Consider the following 16,327-nt stretch of genomic DNA (forward strand, 5'->3'; position numbering starts at 1 on the left):
AGTAGATTTGGAGCGGTGTTTTGGATCATTGTCTTGCTGAAAGATCCATTCCCTGCGTAACTTCAACTTTGTCACTGATTCATGAACATTATTGTCAAGAATCTGCTGATACTGAGAGGAATCTATGCGTCCCTCAACTTTAACAAGATTCCTGCTGCCTGCATTGGCCACACAGCCCCAAAGCATGATGGAACCTCCACCAAATTTTACTGTGGGTAGCAAGTGTTTTTTTTGGAATGCTGTGTTTTTTTGCCGCCATGCATAATGCCTTTTGTATGACCAAACAACTCAATCTTGGTTTCATCAGTCCACAGGACCTTCTTCCAAAAAGAAATTGGCTTCTCCAAATGTGCTTTTGCATACTGTTATGGACCTGGTGGTTAGGTGCACCTGGAATGACCTGATGGTTAAACTAAAAGACAGGACAAGCTCTGGGAAGTGGGAACTCTGCTGACCGCAATCCTGATCCTATAACACACACACTAGAAATAGCTGTGGAGCGTACCTAACTCTCCCTAGACGCCTCTTCACAGCCTAGGAGCTAACTACCCCTAAAGATAGGAAAATAAGCCTTACCTTGCCTCAGAGAAATTTACCCAAAGGTAAAGACAGCCCCCCACATATATTAACTGTGAGTTAAGAGGAAAGTCACAAACACAGGGATGAATCAGGTTTCAGCAAAGGAGGCCAGACTTACTAGATAGACTGAGGATAGGAAAGGGATCTATGCGGTCAGCACAAAAAACTACAAAAAGCCACGCAGAGTGTGCAAAAAGACCCTCGCACCAACTCACGGTGCAGAGGTGCCACTCTGCAACCCAGAGCTTCCAGCTAGCAAGGCAATATCATGTTAGCAAGATGGACTAGAACTTAGCAAGCACTAAGAAACATATTCAGTACAAAATGAACAACAAATGAACTAGCAGGGACTTAGCTTTTGCTGGAGTAGACAGGTAATCAGAAAGATCCGTGAGAGATCTGAACCAGTACTAATACATTGACAGCTGGCATTCTGTAACGATCTGAGTGGAGTTAAATAGAGAAGCCAGCCTAGCCGCAAACGAGGGCAGCTGAGGAGGCAACCTCAGAACCAGCAGTTCCACTCACAGCCACCAGAGGGAGTCCACGGACAGAACTTGCCGAAGTACCATTCATGACCACAGGAGGGAGTTCGAGAACGGAATTCACAACAGCATACCTCAGCCGACTCTGTTTGTGGCGTGCTTGCAGAAACGGCTTCTTTCGCATCACTCTCCCATACAGCATCTCCTTGTGTAAAGTGTGTTGTATAGTTGACCGATGCACAGTGACACCATCTGCAGCAAGTTGATGCTGCAGCTCTCTGGAGGTGGTCTGAAGATTGTCCTTGACTGATCTCACCATTCTTCTTCTCTGCCTTTCTGATTTTTTTCTTGGCCTGCCACTTCTGGCCTTAACAAGAACTGTACCTGTGTTCTTCCATTTCCTTACTATGTTTCTCACAGTGGAAATTGACAGGTTATATCTCTTAGACAGCTTTTTGTATCCTTCCCCTGAACAACTATGTTGAATAATCTTTGTTTTCAGATCATTTGACAGTTGTTTTGAGGAGCCCATGATGCCACTCTTCAGAGGAGATTCAAACAGGAGAACAACTTGCAAGTGGCCACTTTAAGTAGCTTTTCTCATGATTGCATACACCTGGCTATGAAGTTGAAAGCTCAATGAGGTTACAAAACCAAAAAAGTGCTTTAGTAAGTCAGTAAAAAGTAGGTAGGAGAATTTAAAACAATAAAATGATAAGGGTGCCCATACTTATGCACCTGTCAAATTTTGTTTGAATGCAGATTGCACATTTTCTGTTAGTACAATAAACCTAATTTCAAGGCAGAAACATTACTGTGCCCAACAGTTATTCGATATATGAAACTGAAATAGCTATTGCAAAAATACCAATTTTTTATAAAACATTAACCTTAAGATTTATAGGGGTGCCCAAACTTTTTTATATAACTGTACATCTCTAATGGTTGATTCTTCTTGTAAAAACTCACCATCCACAACTCTCAATTCAGCATCCAACTGCACACCTGTACTGTTGCTGACCAGATTTTCTGGAGAAGCAGTTTGAGTTGTGCTGGTGGAGAATGCATGTTACAATTTTTAACTGCAACATGTGCTCCAGAATCCAATGGCTCTTCCTCCAGTTCGGGGGGAGAGATCTTCCTGTCACTCAAGAAACGCTCTAGCAAAGTGCTCCAAGTGCTAAAGCATGTGATAAAAAAGTTTAAGCAAAACTGTCAGCAGGATTTTGCTAATTAAACTACTACTGTCGACTGGCAGTGTTAAACTGATTAAAATTATATCTGGGGTGAAGAAATTTGTTTTGTGATTTTAGCGTAATCAGTGTTAGGGTACTGTCACACAGTGCAATTTTGATCGCTACGACGGTACGATTCGTGACGTTCTAGCGATATCGTTACGATATCGCAGTGTCTGACACGCAGCAGCGATCAGGGACCCTGCTGAGAATCGTACGTCGTAGCAGATCGTTTGGAACTTTCTTTCGTCGCTTGATCACCCGCTGACATCGCTGGATCGTTGTGTGTGACACCGATCCAGCGATGTGTTCGCTTGTAACCAGGGTAAACATCGGGTAACTAAGCGCAGGGCCGCGCTTAGTAACCCGATGTTTACCGTGGTTACCAGCGTAAACGTAAAAAAAACCAAACAGTACATACTTACATTCCGGTGTCTGTCCCCCGGCGTCTCAGCTTCTCTGCACTGTGAGCGCCTGCCGGCCGGAAAGCGAGCACAGCGGTGACGCGGTGACGTCACCGCTCTGCTTTCCGGCTATGGTGCTTACACAGTGCAGAGAAGCAGAACGCCGGGGGACAGACACCGGAATGTAAGTATGTACTGTTTGGTTTTTTTTACGTTTACGCTGGTAACCAGGGTAAACATCGGGTTACTAAGCGCGGCCCTGCGCTTAGTAACCCGATGTTTACCCTGGTTACCCGGGGACTTCGGCATCGCTCCAGCGCCGTGATTGCAACGTGTGACCGCAGTCTACGACGCTGGAGCGATAATCATACGACGCTGCGACGTCACGGATCGTGCCGTCGTAGCGATCAAAATTGCACTGTGTGACAGTAGTCTTAGAAGTTTTCAGTTAATGAGATTCTTGTGCTTTGGGGCAGGACTGTAGGCAGTGTCTTATCTTCTTGTTCTAAGCCAGGGAAACCAAGGAAAGACCTGCCCACAGGCGGCCCCAAAAGACAAACTTGTTGCTCATCGTAGAAGACAGACTGGTTGTGCTTCGGGGCGGCCTGTGTCTTCTTGTTTTCTGTGGCTTAGCTTCAGGAAGATAAGATCCTGTCTACAGTCCTGCTTCAAAGCACGAGAATCTCATTAGCTTAAAATTTCTAACACTGATTAGATATGAACCTCAAGTTGGATTTCTTCACCCTAGGTATCAGTTTAAACACTGCCAACTGGACAATGCCTGTAGTTAACTTAACAAAATCCTGCTGACACGTTCACTTTTAAAAGACTGAACATATTAACAGCAAGTTGTTTTTATATTGCAATGTATGGGTTTATTCTTTTTACCATTTATTTAGCGCTTTTTCAGGTGGGCTACAGAGCATATCTGCCTGAAAAAGATACTGTCTGCACATACTTTTAGTCTGACTACTCACTAGGGGACGTGACCACTTAAAATGCATAGGTCAGCATGAACACCAAAGAAGACCTTAGCTAAAACGGGGAGTGGGTGGCGTTTCATAATGCATACACATGATATTTTGGATTGTTTTTAATGACTTACTATTATAATTGGAAATTATTTTAGGAAATTGATGTGGAAAATTGTTGGGCTGAATAATGTTTTAGATTGTTGCCTTGGTAATTTTTTTTTATTTCTTAACAGAAGCACTGATTTTCGTAAAGAAACCCAAACATTTACAAACAAAATGCTTGTTGAAGCCTTGCTCCTGTCATTAGTTGCTTGGAGGACCTGTGGTGCATTTGCCATTTTACTTTTATTTTTACATTATTTGCTTAAGGTAAGATTTTAATTGTTAAATCTTTTTGTGTGAAAATATTACTCTGTAGAATGTAAGCCCGCAAGGGCAGGGTCCTCGCCCCTCTGTATCAGTTTGTCATTGTGAGTTTGTTTACTGTAAGTGATATCTGCAACTTGTATGTAACCCATTCTCATGTACAGCACCATGGAATCAATGGTGCTATATAAATAACTAAGAATAATAATATTAGTTAAACTTAAGAAAACTAGTTATGTTTAACATGCTATTAAATTTGCCATTACTTGTAAAATTCAGCTCAATCTTGTTTCCCTTCCAGTGAGTACTAATAGTTTAGTAATTTATTTGTTTTAATCCCCTTCAATCCCAAGTCTGTTTTCACCTTCCTGACTAGGCCAAATTTTACAATTTTGACAAGTGTCACTCTTTATGAGGTAATAACTCTGAAGCGCTTCAACGAATCCTAGTGATGCTGAGACTTTTTTCGCAACACATTGTACTTCATAATGGTGGCAAATTTAGGCCAATATTTTTTGCGTTTATGATTGAAAACATCAGAATTTTGGTGAAAATTGTCTGAAATACATAGCGGATGCCATGTCGAGCACCTGATTTGCCTAAACAGTAAACTCCCTACAAGTAACCCCATTTTGGAAACTACACCTCTCAAGGAACTTATCTAGAAGTGTCATGAGAAACTTTAACACATAGCTGCTTCACATATTTTTATAACGTTAATTCGTGAAAGCTAAAAAAAATAATTTTCCCTGCAGAAAGACGTAGTAACTTACCAGTAACTGGATTTCACAGAGCCCATGACAGCACCTCGGAGAGAGAGGACATTCTAACAATAATATTTATAAGGAAACACCCAGTGACCTATAGATAAATCATAAACAAACTAAAAGAGTGTGCTCACCCACAGGGGACGGGAGGGAATATAAGGGTGCTGTTATGGAGTCTGAGAAATCCTGTTACCGGTAAGTAACTTAGTATTTCTCCTTCCCTCATGACAGCACCACAGAGCGAATTGCAGAGAATTATATTTTAGGGAGGGACCACAGCCTGCCTTCTCCCAAAGGTGAGATCAGAGGAAGAGGCTAAATCCAACCGGTAGTGTTTGAAAAAGTTAGGAGATGACCATGTGGCAGCCTTACAGATTTGTTCTATTGAAACCTCAGATTTATCTTCCCATGAGATTGCCACCGCTCTTGTAGAGTGAGATCTTTATCCCTCCGATATGACATTCCCACTTGATGAGTAGGCCAGCGAGATTGCATCCCTTATCCATCTTGCCAATGAACCTCTGAGGCCTTGAGCCCTTTTCTGGGCCCCTGAAAAACACACAAAGTGAGACCTATCTTTTCTACAGCCCTGGGTGGCCGATAGGTACTGAACTAAACACCCTGTTACGTCTTTGGGGTTGGAGTAAAAGAATGGGAGGACTACTCCCTGTGACCTAAAGAAACGTGACACTGACTAGATAGGCTGGGTCAGGTTTCAGAATTACACTATCCTCTAAAATTTGAGTAAAGGGGGGCCTGCAAACAGGGCTTGAATATCGCTCACCCTTCAGGCTGATGTCAATGCCACTAGAAGAATGTCTTAAGAAATAAAAGCTTAAGGGATGCGGAATGCAAGCTCAAATGGGGAACTGGTTAAGGCTGGTAGTATTAAATTCAGATGCCAAGGTGGTACTCTCTGGCTAGCTATCTGCTGGGCCTAGATCTACCGAAGGCTCTAATGAATCTAGCCACCCAATGATTGCTCACCAAATCATGATTATATCGGGCTCCTAATGCTGCAACTGAACTTTTAAGGTGCTTAGTAGCAAGGCACTGTTCTAACCCCTTTTGTAGAAGCTCCAGGGCTGCCATAATTGGAGTTGGATAGGAACTTCTTCCAAGATTTCCTATAAGTTCTAGTAGTGACGGCCCTTCTACCTCTGTCTCTCAATAGTGTCCTCTCAAATTTCACGCTGTCAAATGTAAATTTGCTGCCTGAGGATGACATACCGGCCCCTGGCAGAGAAGATTTGGAATCTCCTGAAGCACCCAAGAGTCAGTGATAAACGACATCCTTAGCCAGGAGAACCATGTCCTTTTTTGGCAAGAAGGGGGAAATCAATTACTCTTGCCCTGTCCTCTCTGATTTTTCTTAGGACAGCCGGGATCAGGACACTATGTAACACAATTTTTGTTCCTGGCTTCCGACAGTAATATTTCTACTGCGTATGTTTAAGAACTATGGAAAAACAACTATATTCAGCACAAACTTTGATTTTATGACCACAGGCCAGAAAAATTGTGTATTTGTGTCAAAAAAGGAAATTAGTATATTTTGTTCATGCGGTCTGATAAAAAACAGCACTTGCATGGTATAATAGCCAAAGACAGTCAAAAGTCAAAGGTTTAGAAATGAGTAGTTTTTCTAGATTTGCGAGTGTACTGCAAATCACTTTCTCGAAGAAGCCCCCAAATGTAGTACCCATCATGTTTTTGTTATACTGTCCTTGGTAACGATGTTCAAAGTCCAATATATCTTGATGAAAGCACTCGCCTTGCTCCTCTGAGTAAGCTCCCATGTTCTCCTTGAACTTGTCAAGATGAGCGTGAAGGATATGGACTTTAAGAGACATTCTGCATCCCATTATGTCATAATTCTTTATGAGAGTCTGAACCAATTGCACATAGTTTTCAGCCTTGTGATTACCCAGGAAGCCATGAACCACTGCAACGAAACTGTTCCAAGCCGCTTTCTCCGTCCTGTTCAGCAGCTTGGCGAACTCGTCACATTCTAAGATCTTCTTGATCTGTGGTCCGACGAAGATACCAGCCTTGACCTTTGCCTCGGACAGCTTTGGAAAGAGATCTTGGAGGTACTTGAAAGCTGCTGACTCCTTGTCGTCAAGACAAATGCTTGATGTGGCCTAACTTGATGTGTAGTGGTGGTATCAGCACCTTCAGAGGTTCTATCAGTGGCTCCCACTTGATGTTGCTTTTCCCCACAGAGAACTCGGTCTGCTGTGGCCAGTCCTTTCTGTCATACTGTGCCTTAGTGTCACGGCTATTCTGTTCTGAAGTAGCACGGCTTTAAGGCTCCAGGATGAACTGTCTATGAATTGGCACCATTCACTCGGGTTACAGATGATACCTATAGCCTAAAAAAGACCGGCCACATTGTTGCAGAAGCACAACCTATCTTCCCACTGAAGAAGTTGGAAAACGTTTGGTGACTCTCTCTCTGATCTGTGACATGCACGCTTTCATCCAACAAGTTCCACTGCTTGAGCCTGGATGTCAGAAGCTCAGCATTGGACTTGGTAAAATGAAGGTCCCTGATCAGATCGTTGACGTCTTTCTGGTTAGGAAAGTATGGCCTTCTCTCCTCAACCGCATCTGTGAAAATGTACACTTGATCTCCAATATCTTCCTCTCTGTCTGACTTGCAGCTTTTTCCTGAAGATGGCTGATCCCTCTTCGGGGAGTTGGAACAGGCATCTTGGGGCAGTGTGGTACTGGGGCAATGGAAGAAGGAATGTCTGGATAAATGAATTGAGGTGCATTCTTGCCAGTGCAACATTTGGCAGGATCCACCATGCAGAAGCAGTAGTTGCTTGAGTGGTCAGTCGGTTGACGCCAAATTTGTGGGATAGCAAACTTCATGGCTCTTTTCTCCCCTGTACCAACCTGTAACATAGCAGATATAATTAATTATATAAATTTAAAAGCATGAACTTTTACACATTACTTAATACATGTTTTACTATAGTGCATTGACATATGTGAAAATTTTGTCAATTGCAACTCCTTAAACAGTGCTAGATCTAAATCATTGAAATTCTACAAATTAAAGTACTGCCATTTAAATGAACATATGCCTTGTAGGCCTCGCTCATCTTACGACATGCTTTCGTGGGATACTTTCTCGCTCTTGTCTTTATAAATTGTCCACACACGTAGCAAAATGCATCTGCTGGGCGCAAACAATCTCTTGATGCCATCTAAAACAAATAGTTGCTCTTTAGCTACAATTCATTATTTTCTTACCCAGCAATAACATAAACTGAAATATTGGTTCCAGTCACCTGTGCTTTTATACTAATGAAAAGTCCGAGAACATTCTAAAAAGTTCTAAAAGTTTCTAGAAACTTCTAGAGAATTCTGGAAAATTGTAGAAACTTCTGCACAATTCTAGCAGTTCAACAATATTCTACAGTAGAATACTACTCAGTATTGAATACGAATCGAGAATTTTCTCGAAAACAGACAAATTTCAGAATTTCATTGTTCTGATCACAGAGGCAAAGTTTTTGTGGAACATCAACTGTTTTCTATTTGTTTTAGGCATAACGGGTAAGGAAAACACACTGTTACATAGTGTAATTGGGGGAAAGGCGTAGGCCAGAGAATGGTTCCGTGTAATGATGATGGCATGAAGACCCTGAGTGTTTCCCTTGGGATCTATAGAACAGAAGGTCTTTACCCTTTTGTTCTGGCAGTTGGCAAAAAGATGCATGACTGGGTGACCCCACATTTATACAATCTGGCTGAATATGGACAGTTTTAGATCCTTTTGCCCTGTCTTATCTTGGTACGGCTTAAAAAAGTCTGCCATGTAATTTTCTACTCCCCGTATGTGGAGTGCTGACAGAGAAAGAAAATTTATTTCTGCCATCTGGAAAATGTGGGCTGTTGTATCCATCAAAGGACAAGACTGGGTTCAACATTGGTGCTTCAGATAATCTACAACCAATTGGTTATCTGAAAATATTGACCCTGAAGGGAATCCAGGAATTCTATCAGAATGTGTTTGACTGCCAATAGTTTTTTCCTGTTTAAAGAAACCACATTCTACTCCCTGTCCAGACTACCTGAGAAATTATGTTGTTTACATGTGCCCCCCACCCCTTGGGCTTGCATCTGTGGTGACCACTCGAGTAACTCTGCTTACCCAAGGAATTCCTTTGGCCAAGTTTTCCACTTTTAGCCACTAACCCAGGGAATGAGTAATTCTTGAAGACAGAATCATCTGTCCTTCTAAATGTCCTCCTAGGGAAACCTTGTTTTCTTATATGTCCCATTGCAGATCCCTGGTGTGTATTTGGGTTCACTGTACTGCTGGCATGCATGAGGATATGGAACCTAGCAGGGACATAGCTTTCATCAGAGTCATGGATGACTATTGTAATGCTCTCGACACCTGACCCGTCCTTTTTTCTCTTTTCTCCTCCGGAACGTGATACTCATTTTTTTTGGAGTCTGAGACAAGCCCCAGGAACTCCTGTATACCATCTTCGTCTCTACCTTTGATTTTTTTTTAAATTTGAAAGCCATACTAAGCTCACCAAAGAGGTCATGACTCTTTCCAGCTGAACTTCACAGTGCTGGATCGAGTTGAATATCATTAAAAAGTTGTCCAGGTAGGGGACAATCAGGCTGTCCTGCTCCCTCAGGTATGCCACTGATTCTGCCACCAGCTTGGTAAACACTTGAGAAGCCAACTGCCAAGTCAAAAGGGAGAGCTCTGTACTGGAAGTATCTGATTACCCCTCTTATGGAAACCGCTATCCTGAAGAACTTCTGATAGTATAGGAAAGTTATAATATTCGTCCCTCAGGTCCAGAATTGTCATAAAGCAATCTCGAAACAGGATTTTGACAGTTGTTTTCATTGACTCCATTTTTAATGTTTGAGTCTTTTGTGGTAATAGAGAGGTTGGGGAATCTCTTTTTGCTATCACCCGCTTTTTCAAGGATGTCATCTACTGTTGACCCAAACAGAAATTCACCTTCACAGGGAATGGAGCATAAGTTTGATTTTGTCTGGACGTCTTCTGGCCAACACTTAAGCCAGAGAGGGCTCTACGGGCCGAATTGGAGAAGGCTGCTGATCTGAAATCAAACCTAAAACATGATCCACAATGCATATTCAAGAAAAAGTAACAAGTATATATAATCAGAATAATAATAATAATAACATGAAGAAAATGCAAAAAAATGTAACAAGATAAAAAATAATTAAAATTGCACATTGGGTGGGTTTAGCAAGAGTATATAATGATTTCTACGTAATTATAGTAGGAAAATAATGGATAGCCAGATTAGGTAGGTAAAAAATAGATATTATGATACTCAAATGTTAAAAACCTTAGATGGTACCATGTAAACAGAGATCAGTCCAAAAAATAATAACAAAGTCAAAATTGCCACATCAAACTAACGAGGTAATTAAAGCAGCATAATAATGCATAACACATGTAGAGATTTTTGACCTTGATACAAAAATTCAGAAATGTGCAACATGATTAACGTGAACAATTAAATTAATTTCAGCAGAATATTAAATAAAGTGCCAAGTGCATATAAAAGGTACATGTAAGCTGACAGTTTTCTGAAGAGAAAAAGTGAATAAATAAAGTCACAAGTGTCTGAAGATTGTCAGTTGCCCAACAGAATGGAAAGATATAAACACACAGAGTACAAAACGTTGCAAGAAAAATATGAATAGGACTGGCCAAAGTACTAACCCAGCACTCAAAGCGTGTGTCCAACGTGCGTTTTGTCTGTGTGTGTGTTGAAATAATATTTCCTTTGAAAACTATGTGTAAATGACATAGTGAATTGCTCTATGTAAAAGCTCATGTTAAAATTACATTGCAATCAGATAGCAATCGCACTGCATTCGGATGTAAATTGGATGCTAGGTGTGAAAAATTGGATTGTACTCGCATGAAAATTGCATGACTTTTTTCAGACTTTTATGGACCGAAATCAGATAATTTTTCTCCATGGTGATGGGTATGAACCCTTGTAAGAAAAAATGTACTTCACAGTTGGTTGTGCAATTTCTCTTGAGTGCGCCAATACCCTACTTGTATCCGTGAACTACTTTTCAGGTACAGTGTAAATCTCAGAAGAGGAGCGCCATATTATAGTGTATATTTGGCTGTTATGTTTTACAGGTGCCATGACCCACTGAAAGAGCCCCTGGGGTGCCTTAACAGCAGAACCTCCCATAAGTGATTTTGTGTAAGGATGCAGTGATCATATTGACACCAGAGGTGTGTCACAGAAATTTATACGATTTGGCAGTGAAGAAAAAATAATTACATTTTTACCACAAAAATTTTGTTTTAGCCCCAGATTTTACATTTTCAAGGTGTGAAATAGGTAGAAATGGCACCAAAATGTATCACACAGTTTCTACCTAATGTGGCAATACTCCATATGTGGCTGTACAATACTGCTTAGCCACACGGCAAGACACGGGATGGACGGAACTCTATTTGCTTTTCTGGAGCACAGATTTTCCTTGAATAGTTTGCAGACTCCATATACAGAGCCACTATGTGCTAGAAGAGCAGAATCCCCCATCAAGTAACCCAATTTTGGAAATCATAACCCTTTGCGAATTTGTCTACAGGTGTAGTGATGATCTGACTTCATGTGTGTTTTCCGAAAATAAGAAGCAGAGGATGTTGCTGAGTGAAAATTAGAAATCTGCCATCATAGTGCCCAGTACTTTGTAGTGCCCATACACTGTGCCCAGCTCGTGCTTCCATCCTAATCTTCAAATGACATGATTCAGATGAAATCCTCCACAGATCCATTCACTATAATGAGGCAGCAGAGTTACATATACTGACTGGAACAAAATCCAGCATTTCAGGAATTTTTTTTCTTGTTTTTTGTTTTTCATGCTGTTCCATGTGGGGTAAAATTGATAAGGAAGCTTTATTCTTCGGGTTACCACAATGATATCAATACCACATTTATATAATTTTTTGTGTTTTGCCTCTTTTACACAATAAAAACTATTTTATAGAAAAAAATATATGTTTTTTTGCTTTGCTGTATTCTTAAAGCTATAGCTTTTTTTATTTTTCCACTGTATGGCAGTTTGTGTTTTGCAGGACAAGATGGTGTTTTCAGAATTACCATTTCTATTTACATTCTTTTTTTTATTGCGTTTTCTTCCACTTTTGCTAGGTGGTATGATGAAAAAGCATAGTTTATTGGCTTTTTTTCTTTATACCGTGTTCACTTGAAGGGTTAACTAATGAAACATTTTAATAGGTTTGGTTGTTCCAGACATGGCGATAAAAAGTGTGTTTTTTGGATTTATTATTTGTTCATTTTTGTACATGAATTTTTTTTATTATTTTGTGACTTTTTTAATATATATATTTTTACTATTTTTCTCTTTACTTTTTTTTATTTTACTTAGTCCCTCAATGCGACTTAAACTTTTTCCACTGATTTCTGATATAATGTATTGCAATGCACCAGCATTGTAATTCTTTATACCGGTTAGTGCTGCACTGACAGAAGCCTCCTAGACCATGCTCTGAGAATGGTCTAACAGGTCTTCCGTAGATGGCGGTTATCATGTCTACCTCGGGATGCGATGATGAAGATCGGATCTTCGCTATGACGTTGTGGGAGCACCGATCAGCCGGGAGAGGGAGCCCCCCTCCCAAATGTTGTGATTGATATCGATTACATCATTTAGGTGTTTAAACAGCTGAGGGCGATGGGTGCACATCTCTGGGTGTTGGCTATAATATAAGCTGAGCACCAGGCTCCTGTGCTTGTATGAGCGCCATGACATACCCATACATCAAAGGTCGGAAACCCCTTCCCTTCTATGACATATGGGTACGTCAAAGGTCATGCAGGGGTTAAAGTGTTCTCTTTTTCATTTTTGATTTGTTCATTTTCATTGGCACGTTTAACCCCCTCCCGACAGGGGAAATTTCCTTTTTTGCTTCCCTTTTTCCAAAGGCTAATTTTTTTTTTATTTTTAGATTCACATAGACATATTAGGGCTTGCTATTTGCAGGATGAGATGTACTTTTTTCCACATATTGTACTATTGAACGATAAAATAATCACAAATGGTGTGAAATTGTGAAAAAACATGCAATTCTTGTTTTTTGGAATTTGTTTTTATGGCATACTTTGTGTGGCGAAAATTACAGAACTGTCCAGGTCACTACAATTACGATACCAAAATTATCAAGGTTTTTTATTATTTTAGTGAAAACATAGGTAAATTGAAAAAAAAAAATGTTTTGATTGTATCAGTGTCACCATTTTACTAGACCAGTCTTGAAAAGTAACATCTTAATATTTGGTCTATGCAGTCATGTGAGGACGTATTTTTTGTGAGGCAAGACACCGTTTTTATTGATGCCATTTTGGAATAGATATGATACTTTGATCACTTCTTAGGCTATGTGCACACGTTCAGGATTTCTTGCAGATAATTCCTGAGAAAAACCTGAAATTTTCTGCAAGAAATCTGCATGCGTTTTTGCCGCGTTTTTGGCGCGTTTTTTTCCGGACATTTCCCAATGCATTTTATAGTGGGAAGTCCGCAAAAAAAGCAAAATTAATGAACATGCTGCGTTTTTTACCATGATGCATTTTTTTCGGGGAAAAAAACGCATCATGCGGAATTAATTCTAAATGATGGGATGCATATTGTATGCTGTTTTTTTGTGGTTTATAGCGTTTTTATCGGGAAAAAACGCGAAACAAACGCGAAAAATCAGCAACGTGTGCACACAGCCTTACTGTGTTTTTTAGGCATTCTTTGACCATCTAAACAACACAATTTTGGTGTTTTGAATCCTTTTCTGTTTTCTTTGTTTCTCGACAAGCGCCATATACATACTGCTCTGTGGGAACTGCATTCCTGCCAAGAGAAGTATATATACAGCGCTGCGATCGTGCAGGCTCATGCTGAGCGCCGCCATGATTGTGTGCGGGTGTCAGTTCTATGTGAGAGCTGAAACCCTGCAGCAACACCCACAATTGATTGGTGCTAGCACAGATTGCGAATGTGTAACCCCTTTGATACCACTGTCAATAGTGACAGCGACATTGAGGCGCATCGCAGAGAGAGTGAGCTCCCTCTATGCTCCTGTTGGCCCCGGACTGCAAGTTAGCTGCAGAATCCTTCAGGGTCCTGCAGTGAAGGTGACCTGTGAGTGTCTGCTAAGAGCAGGAGCTGACAAGTCCCTTCCCTGCCTGTCAGCTGCTGCTCTGATGCAAAAAATATATGGTTTCTCGTCATGCCACCAAGCAAAAAGTGCAATAAAACACAATCAAAAAGATGAGTGTAAATAGAAATGTAATGCTGAAAACGTCATCTTGTCCCCCAGAAAACATACCACCATATAACTGTCAGTCTATAAAATAGTTTTTATTGTGTAAAAGGGCCATAACATAAAATAATATAATTGTGGTAACGCTGTAATTGTACTGACCCAAAGAATACAACTGCCTTATCAATTTTACCACATGCGTAATGGTATAAAAAAAACACCCAAAAAACATTTTGTGAATTGCTGTTATTGGTTTAGTTTGCCTCCCAAAAATTGGAATAGAAAGCCATCAAAAAATGTATTGTGCTTGAAAATGTTACCAATAAAAAGGTCAACGCAAAAAAGAAGCTGTCACATGAATATGTCGGCCAAAATATGGAAAAATTACAGCTGACTGAATATATGAAAATTATTTTTTAGTGTGTGACAGCTTCCACACATAAAAACATGATAAAAATCTGCTTATTGCTGTAATCGTACCGACCCGAAGATTAAAGTTGCCATATCAATTATACCACTCGAGGAATGGTGTCAAAAATAATTAAAGCCAATTTTTCACCTGCTGTTGACTTGTTCATTCTGCTTCCCAAAGATCGCAGTAAGGCTTGACTAACATTTATCCTGCACTGAACGCTCACACTGGGATTTCTGTGTAAATGTCTTATATTTGTGGTTCACATAGAACTGCTGGGGCAGCAGAAGGTTCCCTATAATGGGGCAGATGGAGGCACTGTGGACTCCATAGAACCTGTTATCCGGTGATGTCCATCTTTTTAGGCGAGCATAATAGAATGGTCGACCACAGTTTTGTGCACTTCTGAAAAGAAGGAAACCACTAATCAGAGGCTAGACAGAGTCCAGAGTAACTCATTGAGAGCTGCCTCATTATAGTGAATGGATCCTTTCATCTGTCATGTCACTCTGAAATTTAGTGAAAAGCCCAAAGTAATTGCTCAGCATAGATCACCAGATAAATGTGATCCTAAACAGGGGCTGGCTGGCACTTTTCAGCCTGGGGGGCAATCACAAGGCAGTGGCCCTCGAGTTGCAGTGGTCCTCCTTTTCCCTGCTTATCTCTGGCCATTGCATTAAAACAGCAGAAATAACAGACTTTAAAAACAGGCTGGTACATAGGTATGGGATATACAATATGATGTCCCCACTGCCTCCTATATATAGTGTGAGGCTTTACAGTTTTCTTTATACCGTATACTATAGCTCCCCACAAATAGTATGTCTCCAAAACCCCCAATATATGGTATGATGGTCCCCTACAGCTCTCTAATTGCGACATTATGTACCTCACAGCTACATGCAGTATTAGTCAGCACCTTTAACTTAATACTTTCTTGCACCACCTTTTGCTGCGATTACAGCTGCAAGTCGCTTGGGGTATGTCTCTATCAGTTTTGTACATCGAGAGACTGAAATTCTTGCCCATTCTTCTTTGGCAAACAGCTCGAGCTCAGTGAGGTTTGATGGAGATCGTTTGTGAACAGCAGTTTTCAGTTCTTTCCACAGATTCTCGATTGGCTTGAGGTCTGGACTTTGACTTGGCCATTCTAAAACCTGGATACATTTATTTGTGAACCATCCCATTGTAGATTTTGCTTTATGTTTGGTATCATTGTCTTGTTGGAAGACAAATCTCTATCCCAGTCTCAGGTCTATTGCAGACTCCAACAGGTTTTCTTCAAGAATGGTCCTGTATTTGGCCCCATCCATCTTCCCATCAATTTTAACCATCTTTCCTGTCCCTGTTGAAGAAAAGCAGGCCTAAACCATGATGCTGCCACCACGTTTGACAGTGGGGATGGTGTGTTCAGGGTGATGAGCTGTGTTGCCTTTACGCCAAACATATCGTTTGGCATTGTTGCCAAAAAGTTAGATTTTGGTTTCATCTGACCAGAGCACCTTCTTCCACATGTTTGGTGTGTCTCCCAGGTGGCTTGTTGCAAACTTTAAACAACACTTTTTATGGATATCTTTGAGAAATGGCTTTCTTATTGCCTCTCTTCCATAAAGGCCAGATTTGTGCAGTGTACGACTGATTGTTGTTCTATGGACAGACTGTCCCACCTCAGCTGTAGATCTCTGCAGTTCATCCAGAGTGATCATGGGCCTCTTGGCTGCATCTCTGATCAGTCTTATCCTTGTTTGAGAGGAAAGTTTAGAGGGTTGGCTGGGTC

At 40.8% G+C, this 16,327-nt stretch overlaps 1 protein-coding gene across 1 annotated transcript in view; it reads left to right on the plus strand.

The window, feature by feature from the left end:
• Nucleotides 1-16,327, plus strand: part of PGAP1 (post-GPI attachment to proteins inositol deacylase 1) — a 1,745,445-nt gene that overhangs the window by 1,435,298 nt on the left and 293,820 nt on the right. The window contains exon 23 of the mRNA XM_077275621.1: nucleotides 3,911-4,046. Coding sequence (XP_077131736.1) covers nucleotides 3,911-4,046 — 136 coding nt within the window. The remainder of the gene's footprint in view (nucleotides 1-3,910; nucleotides 4,047-16,327) is intronic.

The sequence above is a fragment of the Ranitomeya variabilis genome, chromosome 7 (assembly GCF_051348905.1).
Source record: "Ranitomeya variabilis isolate aRanVar5 chromosome 7, aRanVar5.hap1, whole genome shotgun sequence".
Classification (NCBI taxonomy): Eukaryota; Metazoa; Chordata; class Amphibia; order Anura; family Dendrobatidae; genus Ranitomeya; species Ranitomeya variabilis.